Source organism: Dermacentor andersoni, chromosome 3 (assembly GCF_023375885.2).
Source record: "Dermacentor andersoni chromosome 3, qqDerAnde1_hic_scaffold, whole genome shotgun sequence".
NCBI classification, from domain to species: Eukaryota; Metazoa; Arthropoda; class Arachnida; order Ixodida; family Ixodidae; genus Dermacentor; species Dermacentor andersoni.
This window is the reverse complement of record NC_092816.1, coordinates 5,206,841-5,234,096: the sequence shown is the minus strand read 5'-3', so window position 1 is coordinate 5,234,096 and position 27,256 is coordinate 5,206,841. Positions and strand designations below refer to the sequence as shown.

General features: G+C 49.6%; 1 protein-coding gene and 1 pseudogene across 3 annotated transcripts in view; both read left to right on the top strand.

Annotated features, from left to right (window-relative positions):
- Window positions 1–27,256, top strand: part of Rbp6 (RNA-binding protein 6) — a 1,068,785-nt gene that overhangs the window by 443,621 nt on the left and 597,908 nt on the right. For 2 of the 3 annotated variants that reach the window (XM_050169781.3, XM_050169783.3), the window contains exon 6: window positions 23,267–23,341. The exons of the other annotated variant lie outside the window; for it this stretch is intronic. In XM_050169781.3, the coding sequence (XP_050025738.1) occupies window positions 23,267–23,341 (75 nt within the window). The remainder of the gene's footprint in view (window positions 1–23,266; window positions 23,342–27,256) is intronic. 3 annotated transcript variants of the gene reach the window in all.
- On the top strand, window positions 6,813–6,990 carry LOC126521025 (U2 spliceosomal RNA; annotated as a pseudogene).

Here is a 27,256-nt window from a genome sequence, read left to right as displayed (position 1 = left end):
CCTATAGGCGTCACTCACAGTTTATTGGCGTCTTGACATTTACCTGTCCGCACTTACCTCTCGAGCTTTATGGTAACCATCTTTGTGAAAATCTTATGTCGCTCACGCATTCAGGCACTTAATTTACTCAACTGTCAGGTGTCACTTTCGTTCTCTTGGTAACTGCCGTATTTTGTGAGCACTATGGTAGTCTTTATTGCATGCAAAAGAAGTAGTTATGCAGATCCCACGCACTGTGGGAATCTATGTTATGCGAAAAATTTTGCAGCCACCTGGCTATGCAGCATTGTTTGAGGTTCCGCGAAACGATACCAGGTGGACCAATGTTTTCGTGTAAGTCGAGTATCTGCGTGTGGTGGGTCGCAAGCGTACGTGCCTGTGACGACAGCAGCGCGACTACGACCACGCTTTAGGCGATCGCATGACGGCAAGTGTTATTTCTACGCCTATACCGCCTACGATATGGTTACAATGGGTGACGAACGAGAGCCTAAGCGAGAGAACCACGGATTACTGAGACGTCGTCATCATAGACTACGTGTTAGTCATTATTTCTACGTCATGTTGTGTACGTTAAAACGACGATGTCATCTGCACTTCGGTGAAGATATGTTAGAACCTGATTAGCCTGAGCGATCCCCAACTCTAGATAACGTCGCACCGTTTCTGCGTACCATAAGCTGCTACCAGAAAAGTACTGCGCAAAGTGGGTTGCGCAAAGTGCCAGAGACAGTGCAGTCTCACACGGCATCTCAAAGCGCGTCGCCAGGAAACATGGTGGTGGTGGTGGTAGTAAGCATTTATTACTTGAGCCTTGTTTACAACACTACTCGTGAGGAGGCTCAGGAGCCCGTAGGGTAGCCGGGAGTCCGTGGCCCTCGGCGACCCTCAGAGCCTAGTCCACCAGAAGTGTTTGGTCGGCTCGGTTGGAGCTAGACACCGCGGTCTCCCATCCCTCGACGTCGGTGAGTTGAGAGGGTGGCTGGAACTCAGGGCACATGAACATTATGTGATGGAAGTTGGCTCTAGGCGCGCCGCAGAGCGTACATCCCTGTCAATATAGGCCTAGGTGAACCAGGGCGAGCAAAGCTGGAGAGAGGAAGGTTTGTGCGCGAAGCTGGCGTCAGGTAATTTGCTGGAATTTCGTTAAGGATTTACGTGGCGGAGGATATCTCAACCGCATTTCGCGGTAGAGGAGGGTGATCTCATGATATTCTAGTAATCGGTCTCTGGCGTTATCCAGGTCATCGGACGGCGTGGCTCGGTTGACGGCTACTCGAGCGATAGAATGGGCCATCTCGTTGCCTGGCTGGCCAACGTGCGCGGGCACCCACTTGAGCTTAATTGGTCTGACGGGGGTCTGTCGATTGAGAATTTTCTATGCCAGTTCACGAATTCGGCCTTTGGAGTAGTTGCGGATTGCAGTTTTGGAGTCGCTATGGACAACCGCGGCAGTGGTCGTTCAGATGGCCAGGACTATGGCAGCCTTCTCCGCCTCTAGGAACGTGCGCGCCTGTATTGTGGCAGCCCTGGTGTAACGAAGTTGATGTGACAGTACACTTACGGCATAGGCCAGTTTGTGTGGGTAGCTATAGTGGCGTCGACACACATCGTCAAATGGTCGTGCTGGTGTTGTTTGTAGAGAACTTTTGCCCTGGCCTGCCTGCGAGCCTCGTGATGCACGGATGCTCGTTTTTAGGCAGGCGGAGGAAAGTGATGCAGTTTTGTATGTCTGATGGTAAGGGACATGTTTGATCGGCCTCGGAAGTCGGGCTTAGTCCTAGTTTGTCCAGGATGTGCCGACCTGTGGTGGTAGAGGACGGCCTCTCAATTTGGGTTGTGCAGTGGGCTTCCGTGAGCTCATCAAATGTGTTATGTACACCCAGGCGAAGGAGACGCTCATTTGGCGTGTGCTTGGGGAATTGTTGCCTTATACGCTTGACGTATAAGGGCATCCACTTTTTCCGTTTCAGCCCGATTGAGATGTAGGTATGGGAGCGAGTATACTAGTCTGCTCATGACAAAGGCCTGCACTAATCTTCTCAGGTCATGCTATTGGCTATACGCTTAATCAGGCGCATAGTGTGATGTACTGTGGTGGTGAGTTTGGTTATAGTCGCCGTGTGTCTGCCGTTGTTCTGCATGACCATGCCAAGCACTCGTAGCTGTGTGACAGGACTTCTTCAGAGAGCTGAAGCATGACGCCTTGCGTGAATAGATGTCCGCGGAAGCCAATCATTATGTGAGGGAAGAGATTATGTGTTTGCATATGCTTTTGGAGTTTTTCTAGTATGACATGCACGAAGAGCTTCTTTTGCCATGTGCATTTCTAGCTAGTATTGCTGTCATGCAAAAAGTGGACGACATCCGCATTGAGAGCAATGTATTTCAAGAAAACGCTCTCTCCCTTTTGCACTTAATGTCTATGCTCCTGCAATGTCACATTTCGGCATCTGCACGTCTGTCCCACATAACGCTGCCCGCAGGGAAAATGTATGCTATGCACAACACTTATTGAGCAGTCGGCGAATTTGTTTCTGTGTGTTGAATTGCACAAGTTTGATTGTCTGCTCACAGGGCTAGTTCTAGCGGGCAACTGAGAAAACTTCTTGGGAGTGGGAAAGACGGCAGAAACCTCGCCCTTTGGCCTGTCTTGTTGATTTTGCGCGAGATAGCGTGTGTGTCTGCAGGATTGCCGCTATCTTTCTGCGAACAGCTGCTCGCGTATCAGGACGGAAGACACAATTTTACGACTTCTCAGGCAGCGTGTCTGAAACAGAAACGACGAGATGGCGCAGATAGCGAGCTGCCTTCAATCGAGCAAGCTGCGAGTTGAAGCGGGGACGTGATTTGATCAAAGCGTTGTTCAAACAAGCCTGAACAATGCCGCGCTTGACCAATTTAGTGTGGGCTGACGCAAAATGCGATACAATTATTTATTAGCGCGAGGCTCGTACTTCCGGCAGACACGTTGAAAGTATGCGGCTGTCCTTCTTGGGCGGCGTCTGGAGCGGCGAAGGACTTTCTGCGCGCCCTGCGTTTCACGGGAATCCCCGATATTTTCTCGTTACTGCTGGTTATTCGTTGGGTTGCAGGTGGGACCGGTGACGTGGAGGCATCGACTCTGTTTGCGCTAAGGCAGGGTTGCTCTGCGAACACAAGCGCGCCAGCTTTCGCTTTACACGACACATAGCGATGTACGTAATGGCGCCGCAGCGAGGGGGCATGTGTGAAGCGCGCTTCTGTGTTTACTACACTCAGTACCCGTTAATTGCTCCGCAAGTTGCCGTTTTTTGTGCTCGGCACGCTGCCATACGATGTCCAGCGCTCAGTCTTTTCTGCATGCCTAACGTAACGTGGTCGGCCTGAATGCTCTTGGGTAGCAGTGGTGCTTCTCTATCTCCCTCCCTTCTAACGACCTTGACCGGTCAGTCATGTTCTTTGTCGGCATGACAATACGCGGGCTGGACGAAGCTCTGCGTTGCCTGGCGCTGTTCTCTCAACACCGTGTCGCGAAAGGAGTATACCGCGTGCCCCTTTCCGCGAATGTTGTGGGCTCTTCTATGAAGGGGCAGCCTTCGTGCGGAAATGTCCGCAACAGCGCCTCAGGCTCCCACCCGCTCGACGCCAGTAACCGGGCGGCAGCAGTCACTGCAGTCACTGCGTGCACGTGTCGCGCCCTCTTCCGACGCTCGGCTGTATCGAGCGTCAAAAATTGATTAGTTATGGGCGAATTGATTTTGTATGCGGATTGTTTTCACGACCATTTTAGGCCACTTCAACCATGGCCCTTATTGGATGCTGTCAGTCTGCCTCATTGGTCGAAATAACCCATTGGTGAAGAAGCCTGCGCCACCCGCCGGTCCGCGGGTCCCTTGAATGCTGGAGGAACTAACTTAAGGAATACTCTGAGTGGGTTTTGAGGAGAGCAAGGAGACAGCAGCACACGGCGCAGCTTCACTACGGGAGACCAGGCCGGTCAGACAGGCCGTCGACGACGGGTATGACATCCTTTTGTATGTAAATATGTGTACAGTGTAAACTTAAAGTATATAAGTTCCAAGGTAATAAACCTAGTTATTCAAATGATACCTCTCATCGTCTTCTTACCTGCGGTACTGGACTTGCCCCTGCCGGAGCTCATCTCCCCCTTATTGTCGTCTCCCTGGTGAGCTACAACCGGCAGCCTACGCACACGTGGAAAATGAGAAGTGGAGGCGTGCAGTCGGCCGGCGATGATGCAGCGTGCTTCCGTGATTGGAGCTGCTCCAGGGATGCGCGTGCCCGACGCACTCGAGCCGCCGATCGATCCGGCTGCCTTCTTCTCGGGCTCCGTTTGGCACAAATTAACTGCGCTACGGCAAGCGGTCGATGTCGGTTTTCAACTGGATTACAGGAAGAAAAAAAGAACGGCAGCCTATCCTGTTTGTGGGTCTTCGTGCGCGGAAGGGCACTTCGATCTCGGCTGATCGCGTCCGCCGTTCAAAATATTTCGGGCGCTGTGCGCCCTATCTTTGCGCGGCCCATCTTTCATTTTCTCTGTAATGAACTCTGTCTCGTTAGGTCGTTCGACTGCCGAGGAATTCCTTTTTCATAGGACGGCAACCGAGCAAAGACCGCATGCGGTTTAATTATGGATATCCGATGTCCCCTACATTTGTTATCAGATCGGTGGTTCTGCAAAGATCCTTTGATCAAAGCCTTTCACAAATAAATGCACAACGGCGTCCGTGCCGCCACAGCAAAATTTCATCCATTCCTTTGTTTCTGCACGGTAAGGTGCTGCGGAAGGTTGACACAGCCTTTGCGGGCTGCGTGACAGTGCCCACAGAAATAGTTCGTGTGTACGTGCGTGTGTGTGCTTAGGTTTTTTTTCCTTTCTTTCTTATCCTTCTTTCTTTCTCACCTATTGCATCCCCTTTCCCCTCCCCCAGTACAGGGTAGCCAACCGGCGATAATCTCTGGTTAACCTCCCTGTCTTTCCTATGCCTTTCTCTCTCTCTCTCTCTCGTGACACGGCGCGTGCGTCTCGCAAGTCTTTGCAAGACCCGATACAGGAAAAGGCAAACCACAAGCGCGGACTGCCCCTTTCGATAGCGGTAAGAGACTGAAGAGCTACTAGAAGAAAAAAAAATTTTGAGTTTGCCTGTCAAAGTCAACTGCCACCTCAAGGGGTGAGAAATATTCCAAGTTTCGAATGGCGATTGAATATTTCACACCAGCTATTCGTATTCTAAGAGGAACCACTCGCTGTATTCGAATATTATAATAGTTCCAAATTTTTCGCAACAACCGACTGTTAAAATATGGTTAGTGTTCTCCGTCTGCTAAACAAAATATCGCACTTTATCGGAGGTGAAACGACAAAAATTTTCGAAGAAATGCAAAAAAAGGTAATCCAAGCCTTGTTTTGGGTCATACAACGGAAGCCTACATGAGAACTACCGACAGTCATTTGTATTCAGTGACAGTGTTTTTGACTATCTAATCATGAATCAGATTTTAGAGCTGAGCTCTTGAGCACCCGTTCTTGCGTTGAGCTTCGGCGTCCTTGGCGTAACCGAGCGAACGAGTACAGCGAAGGATGAAAGAGCGAGCGCAGCGGGTGATGAAAGACGGCGATAGTGAAGATAGAGTGAGGAGGAAAGCGGAGGGTACGGCGAAAGCGTGAGAAGCCGCGCAAGATCGACCGCTACGAGACGACGCCAGAGTAGCGCGCTTCGTCTGTGCCCTGATGACGCCATCGATAACGCGTGCAGCGAGCGCCTTGACCGATACTATATATGGAAAAAAGTGCTGCACGAGCCGAGATCTCTCTGCGGTGGCTGCTGTGAATCGCGCCCACGCGTCATCCACACGCTGCCTCTCGCGACCTTCCGATTAGCGAGGCAGTCACGCTTTTTTTTCCGGCTCTCCCTTTTTCACCTCGTGTACAGTGGTGAAAATAAAAATCATGATGATGATGATGACACTTCACTTTGTTTGCAACGTGCCGCACGAGACAGATTGTCCCCGCCAGCCAGTCTATCGCGAAATAAAACCACGCATAAAGCTGCGTTCAAATTTCGCATAAGGGAGTATTGCAATGGTCGGTGAATTTTTTACGCTGCAACCAGTGATGCTTTCTTTGCAACGGGACTTTTTACGTGTGTCCACGGTACACAAGTCCAAGAACCTTTTTTTTTTCTCAATTATTCATCTCTTAACAACAACTACGCATTTGATGTCTTTGGCAAGCAAGTCGTACAGCAGCCAATCATTCTTGTAAAGCTTGTTTACATCACCATCATCACCTGCCTATTTTGCGTCCACTGCAGGACGAACGCCTCTCCCGGCGATCTCCAATTACCCTTGTCCTGCGCCAACCGATTCGGACTAGCACCCGCAAATTTCCTCATTTCGTCCCACCACCTAGTCGTTGCCGTCCTCTACTGCGTTTCCCTTCTCTTGGTACCCATTTGTCACCCTAATGGTCCAACGGTTATCTAATCTGCGCATTACATGACCTGCTGTCCATTGCCGTGCGTCAAACGCCGTATGCACAGAAATGGAAGGCTAGGCGCGACTAGTCGCTCCTCCACGATGTAAAGCCTCGAAAAATGAAAGTCCCTCCGAAACTTGGCGGTTCCTCCCGTGAAACGTTCCAAGTTTGCGGGAGTGGAGCCACATGGACGGTTGGCATTTCTTACCGCCTCGCCGTCCTGGCGGGCAGGACGCTAACGGGACCGCCACCGCGGGAGAGCGGAAGGAAATGAAATGGGAAACGTAAGCGCTTGGAACGCCGACAAAGATAGGGCGGTGCGAGCGCAGACATGGCCGACGCGGGTGAAAGTGTATCTGTTCCTATCAGCTTAATATCTGATACGGGTTGTATTTGGACCTAAGATTGTAAGCTTAATTTTGCAAGTTGGCGGACTGCTTACAGCCCGCTTCACCTCCGTCGCGGGTCGGCCCGGTTTGCACTATCTTCGTGAAAGAGGTGCAGGTTAAGGCAATTCTACTTTTACGCCTCAATCACTACGTCATTGTAAGCGAATAGCACGAACGAAGGAAGGATACGAGCGACTTTAGGAACGTTTTCCTCGCTTAGTTCGACCATTGACCAACCACAAAAACGGCCAAAAGAGCCAAAGAAAGCTATTCGCACAAAAAATCGCCGTCTGCTAAAGTGCCAGTCTTGTGCAGTCCGATTGCTCCCGGGAAGCAGTCGCCGGGTTTCAGTCGTTCCAGGCAGCTCTGGCCAAGAGCACGCACAGATGGAGGCCGCTTGCAAGGTAAATTCTTCGGGGTTTCCGGTCAGCAAGTGGGCTACTGGCCGAAGCAAGTAAATACCGAACGCTCTTCCTGCTAGAAAAAAAAAAAAAGCAAGCGCGGAGCGAACCGACAAGTCCAGCACCTCGAGCCGAAACTCAAACAAAGGTGGTCAGTAAAGTTATATGCAGCAATTAAACCGTTTGGGTCGACGCGCCACGTAAAAAGAGCACCACATTGTATTCTGCAGCTAGTGCAGCATGCAAGGTCTGTGGCACCGAAGAAAACATCGACCACCTGCTGTGCCACTGTCCAAGATATGCCCTAGAGAGACAAGAACTTGCCAAAGCTTTCCAAAAACTGGACAATCGGCCGCTTTCTGCGCAGGTGCTGCTGGAACACCGCCCCCATCGCCCGTCGGCCCATAAAGCGGTGAACGCGCTTTTGTGTTTCTTAAGGACGACCGGTTTGTGCGACCATCTGTGACTATTAATGCAATTTCTGTAAAACCACACGCGTCAGCGAACTTGCCGCAATTTTCTTTCCTTCCCTCCTCTCTCTCCCTGTGATATTTGTTTTCCCCTTTCCCATTCCCCCGGTGTAGGGTAGCCAACCGGACGTCATTCTGGTTAACCTCCCTGCCTTCTACTTTTCTCTTTCCTCCTCCCTTGTGCCGGGTCCACAGAGCGTCACTGAATGCTCTAATCTGAGCGGACCTATTCCCAGCCTGACAGGATCTACGATGCCGGTGGGCGCTTGCGCGTGTCGGGGGGAAGCGACGTTGACTAAGTGCGCGAAATCATCCGTGGGAAAGCAAGCACTGTTGCTCGATCAAATTACGTTTGATTTATAAGCTACATAACCATCGCTGCTGTTGCGGCTAGGGTGGTGTTGAGGGCATGGAACCTACCAATCCCAGCGAATACGACGTCAAGTTGTAGAAAATGAAGGAAAAATGGCTTATTTAGCTTAGTTACATTGCTGCGGTACGGAAGCCCAGTCCATGCAGGAGCAAGTTAAACGTCTCAGTTCACATGAGGGCCCTGTGTCCTCACTTTCGAAAAGTTCCTGCTTTTAATCCCGTCGTCTTCCCTAGGCGAGTCAACTAGGGAATCTCAAGAATGTCCAGCAGAAAATCACCATCGTCGACTCCGTTGTGACACCACGCCCATGCTATCCATAACCGGCGGTAACTCCGCCTCGAAGAAACTGGATTGGAATCTGTGGAAAGAAGTCATGACACCTGGTTCGTTCGTTATTGGCCACCCCGTTCTTCGCTCAGACTGCCAAGTGAAGGGTGGGCTGAGGGCGTTTTGGGGAATCCTGCAACCGCCGGTTTCCACGCTGTCTTGACGGCTGGATAAGTGCCGAGGGATGGTTGCTGATTTGACTCGTCTATTTAACTGCGCCTATCAATTCTTTGTCCTGGTTCCCTCCCGTTCATCCTTTTCTTCGGTTTCCAGCTAATGGTGGGGTGAGCGCTTTTAGTGGTTGTCCACGCCGCGTTGACGTCTGGATGGGAGGTCCGGTGGATTGACACGCGGCAAACGTTCAATTAACACCCTTGGTGATGCTGAGACGTAACACTGCGCTGTGTACAGATAAGCCCGTTGTTCATCTCAATGGGTGTTCATCTCAATGTTCAAGGGTGTTCATCTCACTGTTTTCGCGGTCTTGCTCTGTTTGCAGCAGCAGGAGCCATAGGGCTCTTTAACTGGATAACTAATCCTTGTATAAAAAAAGTGCGGGCTTCCAACACTGTCTGGCTTTTGGGACACTCATTGTGTTGCCTAATGTGGTCTCGATGCATAAGGCCGCGTTTCGCTAGACGCCGTCTCCGGCAGGTGAAGAGCTATGAGCGAAGCCCGCACCCTCGTTTCCCTACTCGTAGTAGTCGCTAAAGAATGGGGAAGTGAATTAGTGCGAATCTACTGACACCGGGAAAAATTGCCGTTGACGTAGCAGATTTCATACCAGATGATGACTCCGCCGGAGGGCCACTTGGGACGCATGTCGCGGCCTTCGTCGAATGCCTCGCTTCAAAGAACGCTTTCGTATTCCTGGGGTTTTCCTTGCGCGCGCCTTCGCCGCTCAGTCGTCGTGTTTGCGAAATTCTTCCCCCTTGAAATGCGAGTAGTGGTGCGGATATAATGAGCCCTTTGTTTGCGTTGGAGCCATTCGTCAGGGCCTGACCCTTTTGTCTCGAGCGGTGCACCCTTCCTGCCCGTCCTCCGGGCCGGCCAATCCCGGAAGCCGAAGAAGCGACAAAAGAGCGCGTCACGCTGCACGCACGCCTGCCGGATGGATGTCTGTCTTTGCTGTCCTCATTCCGGCGATAAATAACGAGCGAAAAAGCATTTGCGTAGAGGAGATCTCCTCGGTTGCGGCGACCGAGCTTGGCGTCGTCGTCGCGTCTGCAGCACGACTGGCGCCGTCGACCGGCCGCTCGAACGATTAGCGAGCGCTTCGATATTTCACGCGGGATCGATGCGACCAAAAGTGCGGACATAAATTCTCATAACTGTCGCCAGAAGGCTGTGTTCGGCCTCGTGGGCAACGCGGACCGCGGCGTCCGAGCCGGCAAGCCGGGAATGAAGCGAAAAATGTGCTCCAGGCGAAGGACATAAATCTGCCGTACGACAGCGGATTGTCTCGATTTCTCACCAAAGGCTTCTTTTCCCAGTCGGTGCACTTGCCGAGCATCCAACCGATAGGTAAACACGCTCGCCGCGGGACCTTCGCGCCCTGCAAGAAATGCGCCATGCGAGGAAAGGAATGCGATCGCCGGCCGAGCAAGAACGTCGACGGAGGAAGATACGTTGGGGAGCCCAGTAAATCTGGCAAAGCAGTTACACGCAGACTTTGTTCGGTCGAGGAAATGGAAGGACGAAATGGCGTGCTTCAGCGGTGCGTGCTCCAAATGCCGCGCAGCATTTCTAGCACCTCCACTGTACAACGTACGCGAGTAAGTGGCATACTGTGGTCGGCAAAAATTCACCGTACGGAGCTTTCGCCGAACACAAGCCCAGCACAATAATTGTTTGAAATATTTTGACGTTTCGTGATTTCAGGCAAACATTCAGCCAGTTCGGCGGAATTTGTCCACCCTTCATCGCGCGCCTTTGATTGTCGCACAGTTGTGGGTTGACGTCGCACTTACGAAAAAAGGGTCCAGTGTTTCGGCACTGCGCTGAGCAGTGCAACTTATGTGACTGCGATGGAACTGTACAACACATCCGCGACCAAAGACAGTCTACCAGGCTGGACAAAAGAGCGGTCGCAGAAGCGAGAGTACTCCACCGTCCACTTCACAAAATGCCATGACTGAACTTGACTTCTTAAGGACGACCGTGTGGGTGACTGCCTTTGAACGCACGACAGCTTTTGTGGATGCGCGCGCATCACAACTCATGACTCAAGCAAATCACTAGCGATTTAGTCAACCGCCCATGCCTTCTCCTTTCCCCCTACGCTCTCTCTTGGCAAACATTAAAATTCCTAAACGCTAATAATCAAGGCATACAGCAAACAAGAAAGAAAAGGTTGATTATGCATACGTCATCAACCTAATATAACTATATTAAACACAAATGCCCGAAGTATCCTTAACAAAGTTGATCAATAAAACGTTCATTAGACCTGTACTAGAATATGCTAACATATTTTGGTTTCTTCAATCTGTGACTAACCTTTCGCGACTTGAACGAATACAGCGTAAAGCACTCAGGTTCATTCACAATAAGTATAAACAAACTGACTCTCCAACTGAACTAGCTGCAATCTCCGGGCTTGAAGCACTATCACCAAGGGCAAATCGCGCGCGACTGAAATTCCTCTATCAGCTGCTTCATAACGCATTCAAGGTCGACTCATCAAAGTATGTTTCACTGATACACAAACGTGCATTAAGGAACCAGCACGCGTACACGCTAACTGAGTGTTCATATCATAGTGACACCTGCAAACATTCTTTCTTCCCACTAGTAACACGAGAATTGAACCGTCTGGACGCATCCATTACTAACGCTGACTCATTTCCAAATTTTTGTTCCCAACTAGACTACGCGTATTAAACACTAGTGATGTGGTTGGCTCTAAACAGTAGACATTATATTGTGATCATGCTTTCCATTTAAACCTGTATGTGCTTTTTGAAACTTGTTTGCAATGATTTCTTGTTCTTTTACCTTTTATTACTGTAGAATTGTTTTGGTAATTATAGTCTGTGCAGAGCTGCTGTGAAGAATTATACTATACCTGTGAAAACCTGAGAAACGTATTGCCCAACTGCTCAGGTCTCAACCAGAGACTGGCAGTATTCCAAATAAATAAATAAAAAAACATCCTCAATAGCTGATCAAAGGGGACGCATTTCACGTCGAAGTGATTGGAATTTCGTCCATTACGGTGCCTACATATCTCGGGCGCACGTTGCGCGTGTTAAAAGCACAATCGTTCAGTGGATTAATTATTACTAATCTTTAGTGAAATCTCGTCTTGTACCTCATTTAGCGCAAACTAATGAGAAAGCATTCGTCGCGTAAAAAATTTTCGGGCTTGTTTCATCGTTGCCGGGGAGGCGTTCGATACTCGGGCTTTACTCCTCTATGCAAAGTGGTGAACGACACGTGAGGTTACAATAACACCAATCTTTGCGCAGCCAAGCACCCAGTGGACGGCAGCTGCTTGGGTACAGATGGGCCACGACCGACCGAGTGTCGCGACACGATGGCCACGTGGTCACCCTTCTGGGCCATCAGCTCTTTCACGCGGGGCCCACAGCGTATCTCGGAGTTCCTTAAAGCCCTCTTTCCCCTGACGTGTTCTTTCTACAGCGAAGCTGTCTATAGCTAGGATCTGGAATAAAATTTGTCCGAGATGTTGAAAAAAAGTACTCAGTGCCCTTCCACTCTTTGAAAAAGCATTAAACAAATATTTTCTATTGGTTTTTACGTGCCAAAACCACTTTCTGATTATGAGGTACGCCGTAGTGGAGGACTCCGAAAATTTGTACCACCTGGGGTTCTTTAACGTGCGCCTATAATCCAAGTGCACGGGTGTTTTAGCATTCCGCCCCCATTGGAATGTGGCCGCCGTGGCCGGGATTCGATCCGCGACCTTGCGTTCAGCATCCTAACACTGTTGCCACTGAGCAACCACGGTGGGTTGAAGAAGGATGACCAGCGAAGCTGTTCTATGTGGGCCCCTTAATGGCGAACTGTACTTCCACCGCAGGTCAGCCCGGTATTGCACTATCTTCAGGATCGGCCACGGAGGAAGAATATTTAGGAGTTGAAACGCCTACGGGGGCTGACGGGAGTCGCAAAACTATGCGACGATGAAGGCGCATGCAGTGGCGGCGCCCTGTGGCGTGTCGTGCAAGCCGCCGCGAAAAAAAAATAATAATGCAGACGCCCGGGTCGGGGAAGCTCTTGCGCGCTCTGTTCGGTGGTACCCGTGTCTTCCGCTCAAAGCAGACGATACGGACGTTCGCTTCAGCGGGCACGCCGCGACGCAGTATTTGTGCGTTAAGGCAAACAGCAACACTTCTTGTCAGAGGGCCGTAATACTAAGAGCGCTGCTACGCGCAAATGCCCTTCTTCGGAATTTGTTAGCCTGAGATGTGACGCAAGTGTTTCGTTGAAAGCTACGAAAGCGCGTACAAGTCTTGCAGGTGAGCACCTTTAACGCTCCGAATGAGCATCTGCAAGCATTGGCTGCGGCGATTCTTGGGGACGGCCGTCAGCTCACATCGAGAGATTCCGTCTGCGTGAGGCACTTCACGAGCAACATGATGGGACGGGATACGGTGAGCTTAGAGGCGAGGTAATCCTGGTAGCCTTTTGTGGGTTTTGGGGCTGTTGCCTGGCCGTAACTTTTTACCCAAAACCCCACCATAGAATTTGTTTTCATGCAAAATAAATTAATTCATTCACGCGAGAAAAACCTTGACTATGTCCAGAGGATGTTCCCTGCTTATCTCTTCCCTCTCCAGCATCTGTGACGTCCCCGAAAAATAAGCGGAATCCCTGGGAAGCGTCATCGAATATCAGTCAGGCTCCGTTAAAAGATCAAGAATGAGTGTATGCGACAAGCCAGGAACATCAACGGCGGTGAACGAAAGCAATGTTCGCGCAGCGTATGAGGCCCATGAGCTTGAGGAAAATGAGCTTGGTCACATACTCTAAAAAATTGAGGGCATGTTTGCCTTCGACGAATGCCAGCAGCACTTAGACCCATCTAGTAATTCATCGCGTGGGCCTCAAACAATAGGGACTCGTACAACCGGAAATTACAGATCACCTTATTATAGCGGTCATCGAAAGTAAAGCATGTTATTTTTTTACGATGCTCACATGGTTGAAGCGTAGCACCCATCGCTGTCCAGGCTACCAGCGCTAAAGAAGCGCGCGTGAGTGCCCTCAGTAGAGATTTGTGCCAGGAGCGCGGCCGAAGCTATATATTTCCATAATAGCTTAACTAGGTAAACTATAGAAGCTGCCGAAATCGCATGGACAGGAGATGATTGCGTCATTTGGCTGTCAGTGGCTTTTTCAAAGGAAGAGCTTGAATTCCTGATATAGACTTCACGTGGCAGTGTGCCTCCCTCTTCTCTGCAGATCCGGATGGGTGTACATATATACCTTGACGATCCGCAGTGAATCTTTGTTGAAAGTTAGCGCTTGTCCTGTCTCGACTTGACCCTTGTCCTCCTAACTGCGCTATGGTACGTGTATCACGATGAATAACCAATATGCCCAAACCTATTCCTTTCTGAATCGTAGCGAGCCAGCTGCGAATCCGTGCCTTTCCTTCTTCAAGTGTGAGAACTTTCTGCACGTTCGACCCAACTCAGATTTGCCGCGCCCGTCTTGTCACCTCGTGAAGCTCACCTAGTCCATATTTGCTATTCGAGGGCAGAAAAAAAATGTGGGGTTTTACGTGCCAACGTTTCGATCTCATTATGGGCACGCCTGTAGTGGGGGACATCCCCATTAATTCTGACCACCTGGGATTCTTTAACCTGCAACTATGTCTAAATACACGATATTATTTCTTTTTTTTTGCATTCGCCCCCATTGAAACGCGTCTGTGGTCGAACCTACGAACACGAGCTGCTCAGCAGCGCAATGCCATAGCTGCTAAGCTGCCTCGTCGTATTAATAAAAAAAATTGCCACCACTGTCTGGAAGACGTTGAAGTAACGAACGTTAGGTGTTTGGTTTGCTAGAATTTATATGAATCAGATTAAAGTAAGGTACACCAATGTAAATACTAGTTTGTACGTTTATTTTCCCATATGATAAACACACTTACAGACATTTCACTTGTACATATTGCAACCAACTATCGCACACATCACTGCTCAACATCTTCACTGGCACCGTCATCAAATTCTTCATTTGCCTAGGTAGACGAACTTCTTATTGAATACTACTTTCGTCGTCTTCCATGGATACACGTTCTTCTCAGTTTTTCCTGATTAGCACAAACACTGTCCTGTGATCAGTGAAATAGTTACGTTGTTGTTGTCGCAAAGTTGTCGGAAGTATCCGATTATTTCTGATCTCTTGGACTCATTTACCGTATCTTCTTCGGCCGTGGCGTAAAACGTGGACGGTTTGGGATCATCCACGTCGTTCTTCAAGCACACTTTGGTAGTCATAATCACGTGGTTCCAACTTTATCCGTCATATTGGACCGTTACGTCATCATTGGCACCTGAATTTGGCCGCCATCTCTGATTTCAAATTCCGAAACTATGCCGACATCTGAGTATGACGTTATGATCACGTGGTTTCACTTATAGCCGCCATATTGGATTATGACGTCATCGTTGGCACCCAAATTTGGCCGCCATCTTGGATTTGAGATTCCTAAACTATGCTGCCATCTTTCATTATGACGTCATAATCACGTGGATTCACTTCTATCCGCCATATTGGATTACGACGTCATCATTGGCACCAGAATTTGGCCGCCATTTTGTATTATGATGTCACAGTCATTTGACGTATCCAATCACCAATCGGGTTGCAACTGATTTACTATGGGGACCGCCATACTGGATTTATCGGTAACGTCATCAATTGGCGGCCATCTCGGATATATCAGTGACGTCACCAATCAATCACCAATTGGGTTGCTATATCGATTTACTATGGGGCCGCCATCTTGAATTCCTCGTACTAAAAATTTCACGCCGAAGAGAGGTGGTAGCAGACCCCAAGGAATCGTGAAACGTGATGACTAAGAGCTTTCGCTCTTAAAACCGTCTCGAACGATTCGCTGCAATTTACGATCGGCGTCCTATAGCGCAGACAAGAGTCCTCCCTTGCTTCACAAGAACCGTGCCGGCACATTGCCGTTGGCCACTGCACGGGACCGTTAGCGCACTTGCCCTTTCCTCTGTCCGTCTGCTGTCGTGCAACTCTACAGTGCGTCGGCAACAAACCCTTGGCGCGTGGCTGCTTCGGTCGGCCTGCTGAGCTCTGGGTTCCTCGACTTGGCGAACCCTTCCAACCCCGACGGTGGCTGCCGCTCTCTTGCCGAATAGTCCATACATAAAAAGAAAAAAGAAGATTAATTACCTGCGTGGTAACAGCAGCCCGATGTTGTAAAGATTAGGCCACGCCATTTTCTTTCTCTGTTTATTTTATGATTCGCAAGTTCATTCCTTAAGAGCGCACGACTTTAGGGAAGAAGCTCGAGCAAATACGTGCATGCAATCAAGTCAGATTGTAATCGCATCAACATTCTTTTGTCAAGGTTCGTACACCTTGAACATCGTTCCCAAGGGCGGTCGTGTGGTCGTCGATCTGGGCGCTTTCTCCGCAATTCATGCGCGCATGCACGCCGCTCGTGCGCAATCACATCGTGCCTCGGTGATCGCCACCGCGCGTGTGAGGCCGCTGTGCTCGGCGGCGCACGAAGGAAGGCGGGCGTGCACCGCTTGGCGACTTCGGTTCCAAGATGTGCGTCGGACAATATTCGCTCGCCTGCCCCTTTCCGTTAAGCACAGACGTGGGTCCCCCCGACCACAGGCTACATGGCGTTCTTCCTCAACGGCGGGCACGGTCGACGCGGAAGCGCAAGGCGGTCGTGATACGCGCCAGATCTCCGCCACAGCCTCCGGTATCCTAGGTCGCAAGTCGATGTCGTGCAGACACCGAGACACGTGTCCCTTCTGGGAAATCAGCGTGCGAACGCTGTTACCGAAAAGGAGAAGACGGAATCCACCGGCGCGAACCGCGTGGCCCCGCCTCAATCATACATAGAGTCTGCATAGAGCTCGCAAACACAGCGCTCGTGTTTGTCTATTCTTCGTCCGTGTTTTTTAGTGCGCGCTGTGTGTAATAGTTATGAAGATTTACCGACTCGCCCAGCTAGCCACCGTGCTCTAGGCGCAGACTCTCTGTCTAAGATAGACCTGCCGAAGGAAAGAGCTGCGGCGTGGCGCCAACTTGAGACAGGCAGGCTCCTCCTTCGTGCCACGCACCCTGTACTCGCCCTCTTACAAATCTCGAGCAGTGGGACGCCGCCACACGTGCTGGGACCAGCAGTGGCGGGCCTGAGAGCTAAATTTCGGCACATCGAGTACAGCCTGAAACCGTCGGATAAAAATTACTGTTATTGTTCGACTAATGTGTTATTCCCTAAGGCTCCATGGTTGATATTTCTGTGCACTTAATCGCGTATTAATTTTATAGCTTTGCTGTCTGTATTTATCTTGATATTCTTCTTTCTTTCGTTTACACTGCCCCTGTTGCGTTACCTGACATACGCTAACTTCCTTTTTTCCTTGTGGCTGTCTTTTGTACTCACTTTAGAAGTTATGTAAATTTTTTTCTGGCTAGTATAACTTTCTTAGTTCGCACCATATTCGTTAATATAGTGTGCGGTAAATAAATAAATGAAAGAATGAAATAGTCGGAGTATTCCTGATCTTGGCTAAGTGGTAGAAACCGTATGTTGGCAATGAAAAATAAATTCACGCTGAATGATTTTCTTTTTTACCTCCTGTAGACGGCATTAGAAGCGCCACATGCGTGCCCTAGAATGCCTGTGGCAGGCTTTTTATTGTGTGTGTGTTCAGTGTTTATTTCGCGTGCTCCGTAGACGCCACAGGTTCAGACGCGTTTGTGCCTGCGGTCTAATAGGAGCATGATTTTTTATTTTTTATTGCCCTATTCGCTCGCATGACTGAAAAACCAAAGTAGCGGGGCAATTCAAATATTCTAAGCAAAGTGCACGGCACTTTAATATTGAACCCCTCAGACTTACCTACAGAGGTTTGTAATTGCGGTAACGTTGCGTTTCGAGAAACCTGTATCCAAAACATATCTTTGCCCGTTTCACCACCTATTTGAACGTTTAATTTCAGCCTAAACTGCTGGCTCATCACCCTAGAAATCCGAACGGACTCTTCTACGATATCTGAAGGTGAAAGGCACTTTGACTGCCCCCCTCTAGATACGCTGTGTAGGCATAATGTCAACTTTTTTCTCTTTCTTCTACCTCTCCCCACATGTATATGTTAGCAAACTGGAGAAAGCCTAGATAAGCTCGCTGCTTTTCCTTCCCCTCAACTCTCTCTCTCTTAAGGACAAAAACCGTGCTCGATAAAGCATGCTGACTCGATTGCTGTAGGCAGCTTTGATGCAAAATTCTTACTCTGTAATCCGCATGTCCAGGAATTCGGAACATTGCTCCTTCGGCCACGTCCCAACCTTCACTGAAACTCTGTTGGGGAAATATATATATATATATATATATATATATATATATATATATATATATATATATATATATGTGTGTGTGTGTGTGTGTGTGTGTGTGTGTGTGTGTGTGTGTGTGTGTGTGTGTGTGTGTGTGTGTGTGTGTGTGTGTGTAATTTCAGATAGCAGCAACGCTTAAAGCCCTTCTAATAATATACGCATTCAGGGCGCTCTCTCGCAACTTGCCTGCAGCGTTATTGCGGTGACTTGGTCCTGGCTTCGAGAAGCAGTTCGTCGGTAACGAATTTCTTGGTGCACTGTGTGCGATTGGCTATGGTTCAAGTCACACAGTCAGTATCGATGGTCTAGGAAGAAATAAATTGACAGCATTGCTTGCTGCACCAAAAATTTGCCTTTGCTCGTCAGAAATGTTACACAATAGATTCATGCATGTATAATGAAAATCTCGTCACAGCCTTAGGCGGGATGTCTTCATAGTCTTGCTGGTGCAGCAGCATTTCGCTGGGCCACTCAGCGGGATGAGCAAGTTATTCGCTTACTGCGATAATTATCTGCGATGGTCTGTACATCAACTTTCTCTTTAGAGTGGCCCAATTTCATTTTGGACATAAACGCTTAATGAATGGAAAATTGCCTGCTACTGAAATTAAAATTTATTTATCGCCTTTCACTGTAGATGCGGTTCCAAATATATTTCGAAATAAACGTAAGCACTCCAATTTTTACAGCCATAACGACATATACGTGTCTATTCAGCGTACAATCTATTTCGTTCAGTGCGCGCGAAATGGCAGCCGCTGTGAAAGAAATAAAATGTCTTCATTTGCTGCTCCACCAAACCCTTTATCATTACTCGTCCAAAATATTACACAACAAATTCGTGCATGTATAATAAACATAATTATAGCCACGTTGTTTTCAGAGGCTTGCTAAAAATGATCCTGCTGGATTCTTGCTAGAGCTGATTTGGTACATTGCTATTGCCTGTAGCGCTGTGAGATGAATTGGGGCCTCAGCTACCGAGGCGTATTTTCGATTGAGGAATAAAAATGCATCTGCTGAAATCCAGCTGGAAGCGTGAATGAGTAGAACGAGTTGAGCGAACGCCGTCTTACGCAGCTCCGTTGCTCGCGGGCACAGGCTTTCGCTCAGAACATACTTTAATTGTCGCTTCATGTACCGTTTCGAACTTCGTATTCCTTATACGCAGAGAAATCAGTTATGGCCTGCGCCTCCGAGAAGCGCCAGACCAATCGGTGGCCAGACATCGTGCATTACATTCGAAGCGGGACAGCCTCCGGCTACGCAATAATTAAACGAGGACGACGCAAAATAATAATAGATTTATTTCGGTTCGGCATAATGATGCATCTTTAGTGCCTACACGTCACTTTCTCGCGGTGCGCCGTCGTTGTTTTGTGGCATCGCGCGACAGACAAGCGAGAGGGCCCGGCCCGAAAAACTTTGACCACTCGCCAAAAGCTAAAGTCGGAAGTGTAATAGAACAGCTTAAGGTTGTGATGTGACAAGCGTGATCCCAATAGTCATTGCAGCCTGCAACGAAAGAAAGTGCTGAAGCTAAATAAAAAATGACATGCGGAAAATTCTTGAGTACGTTGTTGAAACGCGATATGACTAACTAACGACTCAGGAAATCTCGCGCGCGATAGTCCATGTACTTGTTCACTGCAGTCTCTTTGTTTCTTTGCCAGATGTGTCGACGCCTCTCTTTCCGATTCTTGCTCTTTACAGTATTTATGGGACTGAACTGATCTCGATAACTGCTCATCGAAGCTCCGAAGTGTAAGTGACATACATAAACAACTCACCAAGAAAGAGGGTGCTCTGAAGAAAACGCGTAACAGCGCTGAGCAGCGGGACATAACTGAGACAGACGGAGCGCCGACTTTCAAGCAACACTTTATTGCCCGCGCAGCAATACATACGGGGGCTTGAATAGGCAGGAGGAGAGGAGAACATATCATAATAGGAATGCATTGTCAGGAAGATAGCCACGATGGAGAATGTGAAAACTGCACAACTAAACGGTCGCCATCATCCACGTGGAAGATACATGAGTTTCTTCGTGACAGGCACCTTCGCGCACATATCCAAAAGGCCTCATATATCTCACGTGCGCGCTGGTCACCATAGCGCCTGAGTATTTTGCATTTGTCAAACAGTGTACGACAGCCACACCGGGAGCTATGCAACGGCTAGCTGGCTGCCAACGCACCCCTTCAATTAAGTGCAATGTTCTCCGAGGCGGTCATTAATACGACGGCCAGTCTGGCCAATGTAGCATCGACCGCGCGAGGCGGGGATCATCGTACACTGGGTTGTGGCAACAAGGAACGGGCTTTTCAGTGCCTCTATTGTCACACGTGCGGGGCCCCGTGATTTCCTTGTTCACTCTCTGGCGCATGCCGGAGAATTTGCTCATTGGAAAAAAGATGCAACTGTAATATCTGTACTACCTCTTTTATGCGATCAGACACTCGGTGCAAATAGGGAATGACCGCAGTTTTAGAATGCGACCTTTTGTCTTTTTGATTCTTAAGTTTGTCAGGTTTTGGCTGTTTTAAGTCTGCTAAAACACATTCCGCAGGGATGGACAGTAAATCGTCCGGGTGGCCGGCCGTTCGCAGTCTAAGCAGCTGGGAATCAAAACTGCTGCGCATTGTGTGAAGGCACGACCGCGGCAAGGCCGCCGCTAAGTACGATTTGGCCATCGCATGCTTCACAAGCTTCGCAGGAGAGGGTACTCTCTCGTGAGAAAAAGAGCTTTGTCACAAGGTTTTTACGGGGCCGCGTAGTGAGTGTTTGATCGCACAGTCAGGCATTGTGACAATGACTGCGCGGGTGATCTTTCTGGAAATGTTCTTCTTTCAGCGCGTGTGGCTTCCTTCGTGCTACTTTCGAGTGAATGCCGACCTTGTATTTCATGAATCTCCGTGGAGAGCTTGGAACAACTCGTTTTCGTTGTAACGACGGCACACGACGGCACCATCTGACGGCACAACATTCCTTTCTGGAATAAAATGAAGACTACGAAGAACGTCAAGCGTACGGCGAACCGGGTGGGCACATGCGCGCTCGGAAAGCGCTCAGCGGACGCTCGTCGAAAGTGACAGGGGAACCGCGTTGGCGCGGGCGGCTCGAGCGGGCAGCGAGTCGCGAGAGCGTTTCGCGCGCCGGGCTGCGCGCACAGTGGCTCGACTCGCGCCCTCCGTCGTTGCTGCGAAGCTTGTGCTCTTCAACAGCTCAGGATTTGTGCCAGTAGCGTGCACGTCAGAACGAAAAGGAGGGAAAAAATATATGCCAACGCCTTCAGTTACAGTTAGAGCTGCAGATATGGATCGAGTGAGGACGAAATCGTAAAAGGAAATTCCCCAACAATCATATACTTTATGAGATAATGGGTACCGCTGTTTATACGTTTAAAATCCTGTTTGTACATTTGAGATAGACCAGAACATGTGCGGACACTGTGACGGTGCCAGCATCACTTTTTGTTCATGCAAATCAAAAATGTTTAGCAGGCGACATACAATGTATACCGGCGTACCTATGTTTGTACCGCGACACCAATAATACATTGGACTGGTCGCTTTTGAACGCTGCAGAGCGCCCTGGCCGCATAATTTACTTAGCGTTCGGCCGGTGGAAATGCAGTGCTCGGAATAAATTCGCCAGCTTCTTTTGGAGTGGCGGGCTCCCGCTCAGCGCGCTTCGAGGCTCCCGCACCGTGAAGCTGAGAGCGCGGCAGAGATGCGGCAAAGTTCCGGTCACGTGGCTTCTGCAGCTTCCGTTGTTTGCGCGACGTCTGCCGCGGCAGTGGGACCACAAAGCGGTAGTCAGCTCCGGCAGTTTATCCGCCATGTTTGTTTACAACGAAAGCAGTGCCGATGGCTGCTCTGACGAGCGGCACAGCACAGTGGCCAGGTCGAGCACGCTTCGCCCGTGGTCTAGAGCTCCGCATCATAGAGCGATCCGCGTTATAGCAGCGCTGCAGAAACCATTAACGGGAGAGCATGATCTCGTGGCAAATTTTGGACAACTAGAATCACATGGAAATCGTTTGAAAAGAGAGCTGTCACCATGCACGGCATAGCGCAGGTCGTGCGGCAAACTGGCCATTTATTATTGCTGGCTAAATCCCACGCTGCGCATGTGTGGACATATGCGTCGTTTGCATTTGTTTTGTCTATTTATCGTTAACGCTCTGTTCACAGTAGGGTGAACCTAATAAGTTAATGCTTTGGTTAGTGCGCTGTTGCAAATTTAGCCCGGGTTGCGTTGTTGAGGACACAACAGAGCGGACGGGATGTCGCGGCGTCACAGGTTAACTTTATTTTTTCGTTCCACGTCCCGTTATCCCTGCAGTGCACAGCTAGGCAAGTAACTCTGTTTCTTGAAAGATCTTGTTTAATGCACCTACGCAGACGGTGGGCATCTTCTACTGGCGCCGGCATTTCCTCTGCAACGACACGCAGAAAAAATTAACGGGAAACACTGAACAAATAGCACAACAAGCCAGAGAATCCACTTAAAGAAGAGTTGACTCGATGAGCCCTCCGACGTAGTCGTGAAATGAGTTTCCACACGCTTGTCGCACTGTGCACGGCTGCCAATAGAACGCGGCGCACACGCAGCGCGACTCGACGACGCCCGTGGCGTTGCACACGTATCGCAGCTCGGCAACGCTTGTGCAATCCTATGCGAACCAACTGAGGGATAAGGTTGTATGAAAAACTTGGTCATTCTGTCGACACGCATGTTAAAGGTGTTTACAAAATGTATTCTTTTGATCTGTTTTCAATCCGGATTCTACACACTCTCAAATTGACAATTTTCGTTAAGCGCATGGCGAGTTGAAAGGCAGTTCAGATAATTAATTGCCAAGTATTTTTGTGTCATGCAGGTGTATTTCGTTGATGGAAGTGTTGTATGCCCTGTTGACGAGTGAAATGTTACCTCGCTGTAGTGGTTTATGAATCACGCCGTGCAAAATGCCCCCGTAGGGCACATTTGCGTGCGTATGCCTTTATTAATCTGAAAGTTTTGGGAAACAGCTGAGAATACAAGCTAGCGATTATTGGATGCGTTTTAGTGTATGTTTATTGCTGCATCTCATTTGTCGAGAAGGCCATGTGAGACCTAGTGTTCGTAGTGAGGTATAGAAAAGAAGCAGCGAATAAAATTTAATGCAGGAACTGGCGCATGTTTGTTTATATTTTGGCTGATTCGTACTGTTTGGTGTTTTCCGTTTGTAGGAAGGCCCTCCCGAAACACTGGCGTTAGCCCTTGACGGCAATGTAAATAGCTATCTTGCGTACGCTTTCGAGGAGGTGAGTCGAATCGGCCCGAGCCTTCTTCTTATTTTCATCTCTTTTTGCTTTGGAAACGGCCCGCTCTTCCGGCCCGGCCCCACAGCGATCACAAATTTGAGCACCCAGTGAAAATGAGGTCGTTACACGCGAGAATGTGTTGGTTGCAAGGCGTGCCGAGGAAGAAAGAAGAAAAAAGAGAAGCAGGCGATGAATTAATAACTTGGGCTGACTTGTGCCAGGCAAAGGTTCCATAGGCGCTACCTCCTTTCCACTTTCTTGCTATGGGTCCGTGACGAAATGTGGATCAATCGAAGAGGCACCGGATTACTGTTTAAAAAAAAAGGAACACTTGCGGCCCTAAACGTAAGGAGATCCCCGATGAAATAAAGCCGCGAAGCAGTGCGTTGTTGGGATTCAACCTGAAGCAAGAAGGCATGCGAACATGTTTTTCGTATATGTTAGAGCGTGGGGCGACCCTCGCAAAATGTAAGCAAGTCATAGAAACAGCGGGGAAGGTTGAATGAAAAAAAGAAAAATGTTAGCAGCTATTTAATTTCTGAACCAAACTAGGTCATCGCAGAAACCGCGCCGCTTAATGCCATAAGAACAGGGAAAGCGGTCGCAAATAGGGTTTGTCAGTGCACGGCATTGAAGTGGTGGCTGGCCGAGCCCGGCCGGTAGAGCGCAGCGAGCACGTGCTGCACGGAAGAAGGCTGGCCGACGAACGCGCAGCCCATTTGCGCAAGGGCCGCCAACGGAGGAGAGCGTAGAGAAGGCATTCGCAGCGGGGTAGAGAGAGAGCCAATTCTGTGCATTGAGCGAGTGATTAGGCTACACGGCGTATATTTGTTGTGGTGAGAATGTATGCGCAGCGCTCTTTGCTTCGTTGCGTAGAGCTGGTTCGCAAAGGGCACACGTGTTTTTGCAAGCACGCACACACCGTGGAAGCCAGGTGTCACTTTGAAGGCCACCTTATCACTTTCTGACGCGCCGTCGGCTTCATTCCGACGAGACGTTTTTTTACCGCCGTGAGCCTGGAGAGAAGAAAGTCACTAATACCACATGAAAAAAGAAAAATTGTAGGCGCTAACAGCGCGACTCGATTGGCTGCCGTGCGCACGCGTTACCACACGGCGTCGTTTTCAAAGGCTCGGAAAAAGTGCTGCCGATAAGTTCTTGTGCGTCACTGCGTGTGCGCGGACGATTCGTTTGTGACGTGCGCCGTCTTGTGTCGAGCCGCGTAGTAGTTGAATATTTGATTATGGGCTTTTACGTGCCAAAACCACTTTGATTATGAGGCACGCCGTAGTGGAGGACTCCGGACATTTTCACCACCCGGAGCTCTTTAACGTGCACCTAAATCTAAGTACACGGGTGTTTTTGCTCCCACCGAAATGCGGCCGCCGTGACCGGGATTCGATTCCGCGACCTCATGCTCAGCAGCCCAACACGATAGCCACTGAGCAACCACGACGGGTGGACGCAGTAGTTTCCGCGAAACGAATGACTGCGGGGGACCTCCAGAAAAAAAACGCCCCCTTGCGGTAAAAAAGAATAAAGACGATCAAGTACGGTGAGCTGTATATGTGACCTTTGTGTGAGAGTGGCCCGATATCACCATAGATTGGAAGGCACGTGAAAAGGAAACAAATAAAAAAGTGGCGCCTCTCTTGCGTGCCCGCCCCGATGATTCAGTGACCGTGGCGTTCTGCCGGCTAGGCCGCGAGCTCGGTTCCAGACCGCACATGGCAGCAACGAAAGAGCGTTTGCGTGCAGGTATCCTACGCTGTCAAAATCAATCCGAAGCACGGCGTCTCGCGCAGCTCTTGCATTGCACATTAAACCTCGTAATTTACATATAGATATATGCACCATTGCGCGAGAGATCCAGAGGCGTCGCCACGCAGGCGGTCACTGAAGATCTCAGTGACGCGCGAGGCGTTTTTCATTGTCGTTTGCGATCTGGATCAAGATTGTTGTTTCGCAGTGTAGGTACGGCGTCCTGGAGCACTTGACTGCCGCGGAACTGGCACGGCGCGTGTGTCCTGTCCCTGCACCGTTTTAACTATACTGACGGTTATTTTTTTCGCCTGCTTGCGCTCTACTGTTTAACGACGGCACACATCGCCACAACAAAGAGGCACACGAGCGCTCGTGATCGACTCGCACTGCTGCGTAGCTCCCCGTGAAGGACATCGGGCGCATTTACCGCAAACTGCTGGAACCAACTATTTCGCCACATATGCTGACTCACGCGAACAACTTATTGTCAGACAACCGGCATGGCTTCGGACACGGAAGCCTTGCCAAGGGCGGCGCATGTTTCGCCTGCGTCATAGCGACACAGCGCGAAGAGGGCAGCCGTTGGACGTCGACGGCACTCGGCCAGACCGCAAGCCGACGTGCGGACGCAGGGTCCCACCGAGGGCGGCACCCGCGCTCGCTTATAAATGCACAAGCGAGAGAGAATGCGCATGAACCTAGGACGATGGTTGTCAGTGATCAATGAATAACTCGAACAAGCGAGCGAGCGCAAGAGATCGAACCAACTTTTTCATTGCCGACCAGCGAACAGCACAGACATTGGACCAACCACGCAAACGGCCCAAAGAGTCAAAGAAAGCTATCGCAAAAAAAAAGAAACAAAAGATTTTCCTGCTTTTCTTTTGTCATCGTAGCACCCCGTAAGAGCACATTACTTACTTCAACGACTCCTGGCAGACGGGTACGGTTCCGCAAGAGTGGAAGTCAACTAGCCTCATTCCACTTCTCAAAGCTGGCAAGTCGCCTTTGGACATTTCCTCATACCGTCCGATCGCACTTGCCAGCTGTGTCGGAAAAACAATGGAAACAATGATTTTAACACGTCTGGAATGATACTTAGAGTACCATGAAATCTGTCCACATGCTATGGCCGGATTCAGACGGGGCCGTTCGTCAACAGACAGCGTTGTTGACTTCATAACATTTGTGCAACACCAAAAGGCCTGTAAGCGACTATCTGCTGCTCTGTTTCTAGACGTTAAAGGAGCTTATGATAATGTCACCCATGAAGCCATCCTTAGCACGTTAGAAGCGGTCGGACTTGGTGGTAAGATGTATATGTGCGTGTGCAACTACTTACAGAGGAGACCATTCTACGTGCACACAGAAAATGGCCCGACGTCCGAGCATTACGGTAGCCGAGGAGTCCCTCAAGGAGGAGTGCTTAGCCCGACTCTTTTCAATCTCACCCTCAGTGGATTAGTTTACAACCTGCCAAGCACCGTATGACTTTCCATCTATGCGGACGACATCTGCATTTGGGCATCAGGTGTGACACGACTTCAGCATCGTGAACGGCTTCAGAAGGCAGCCACAATGACATCTTGCTACCTTCGTGAACAAGGACTTGAAATTTCATGCGAAAAGTGCGCAATGGTGGCATTCACGAGGAAGCCAATGTCTGGTTACGGCGTATCTATTAACGGACAACTTATACCATACAGCAGAAGTCACAGATTCTTGGGAGTCGTAATTGACAGAGACCTGTCTTGGACTCCGCACGTCAATTACGTGAAAAAGCGGCTGACTGCTATCTGTCACCTGTTCAGGTTCCTTGCAGGAAGAAGTTGGGGAGTATCTATACACGCTATGTTACAGCTGTACATGGCGTTGTTCGTTGGATCCCTGCGATACAGCCTGCCTGCTATATCCAACACCTGCAAGACTAACCTGCGTACGATTCAGAGTATTCAAGCCCAAGCCCTTAAGATATGTCTTGGCTTACCACTCAGTGGATCAACGGCTGAAACCATTGCCATTGCGCAGGATTACTCAATCACGACGCACGCACATTACCGTTGAGACAATGCGCATGCATCTCAGGCATTATGCTAGGACCCCTTCCCACCACTTGGCGAGCCTCACTGCTGCAAGGCCCTCCTCGACATT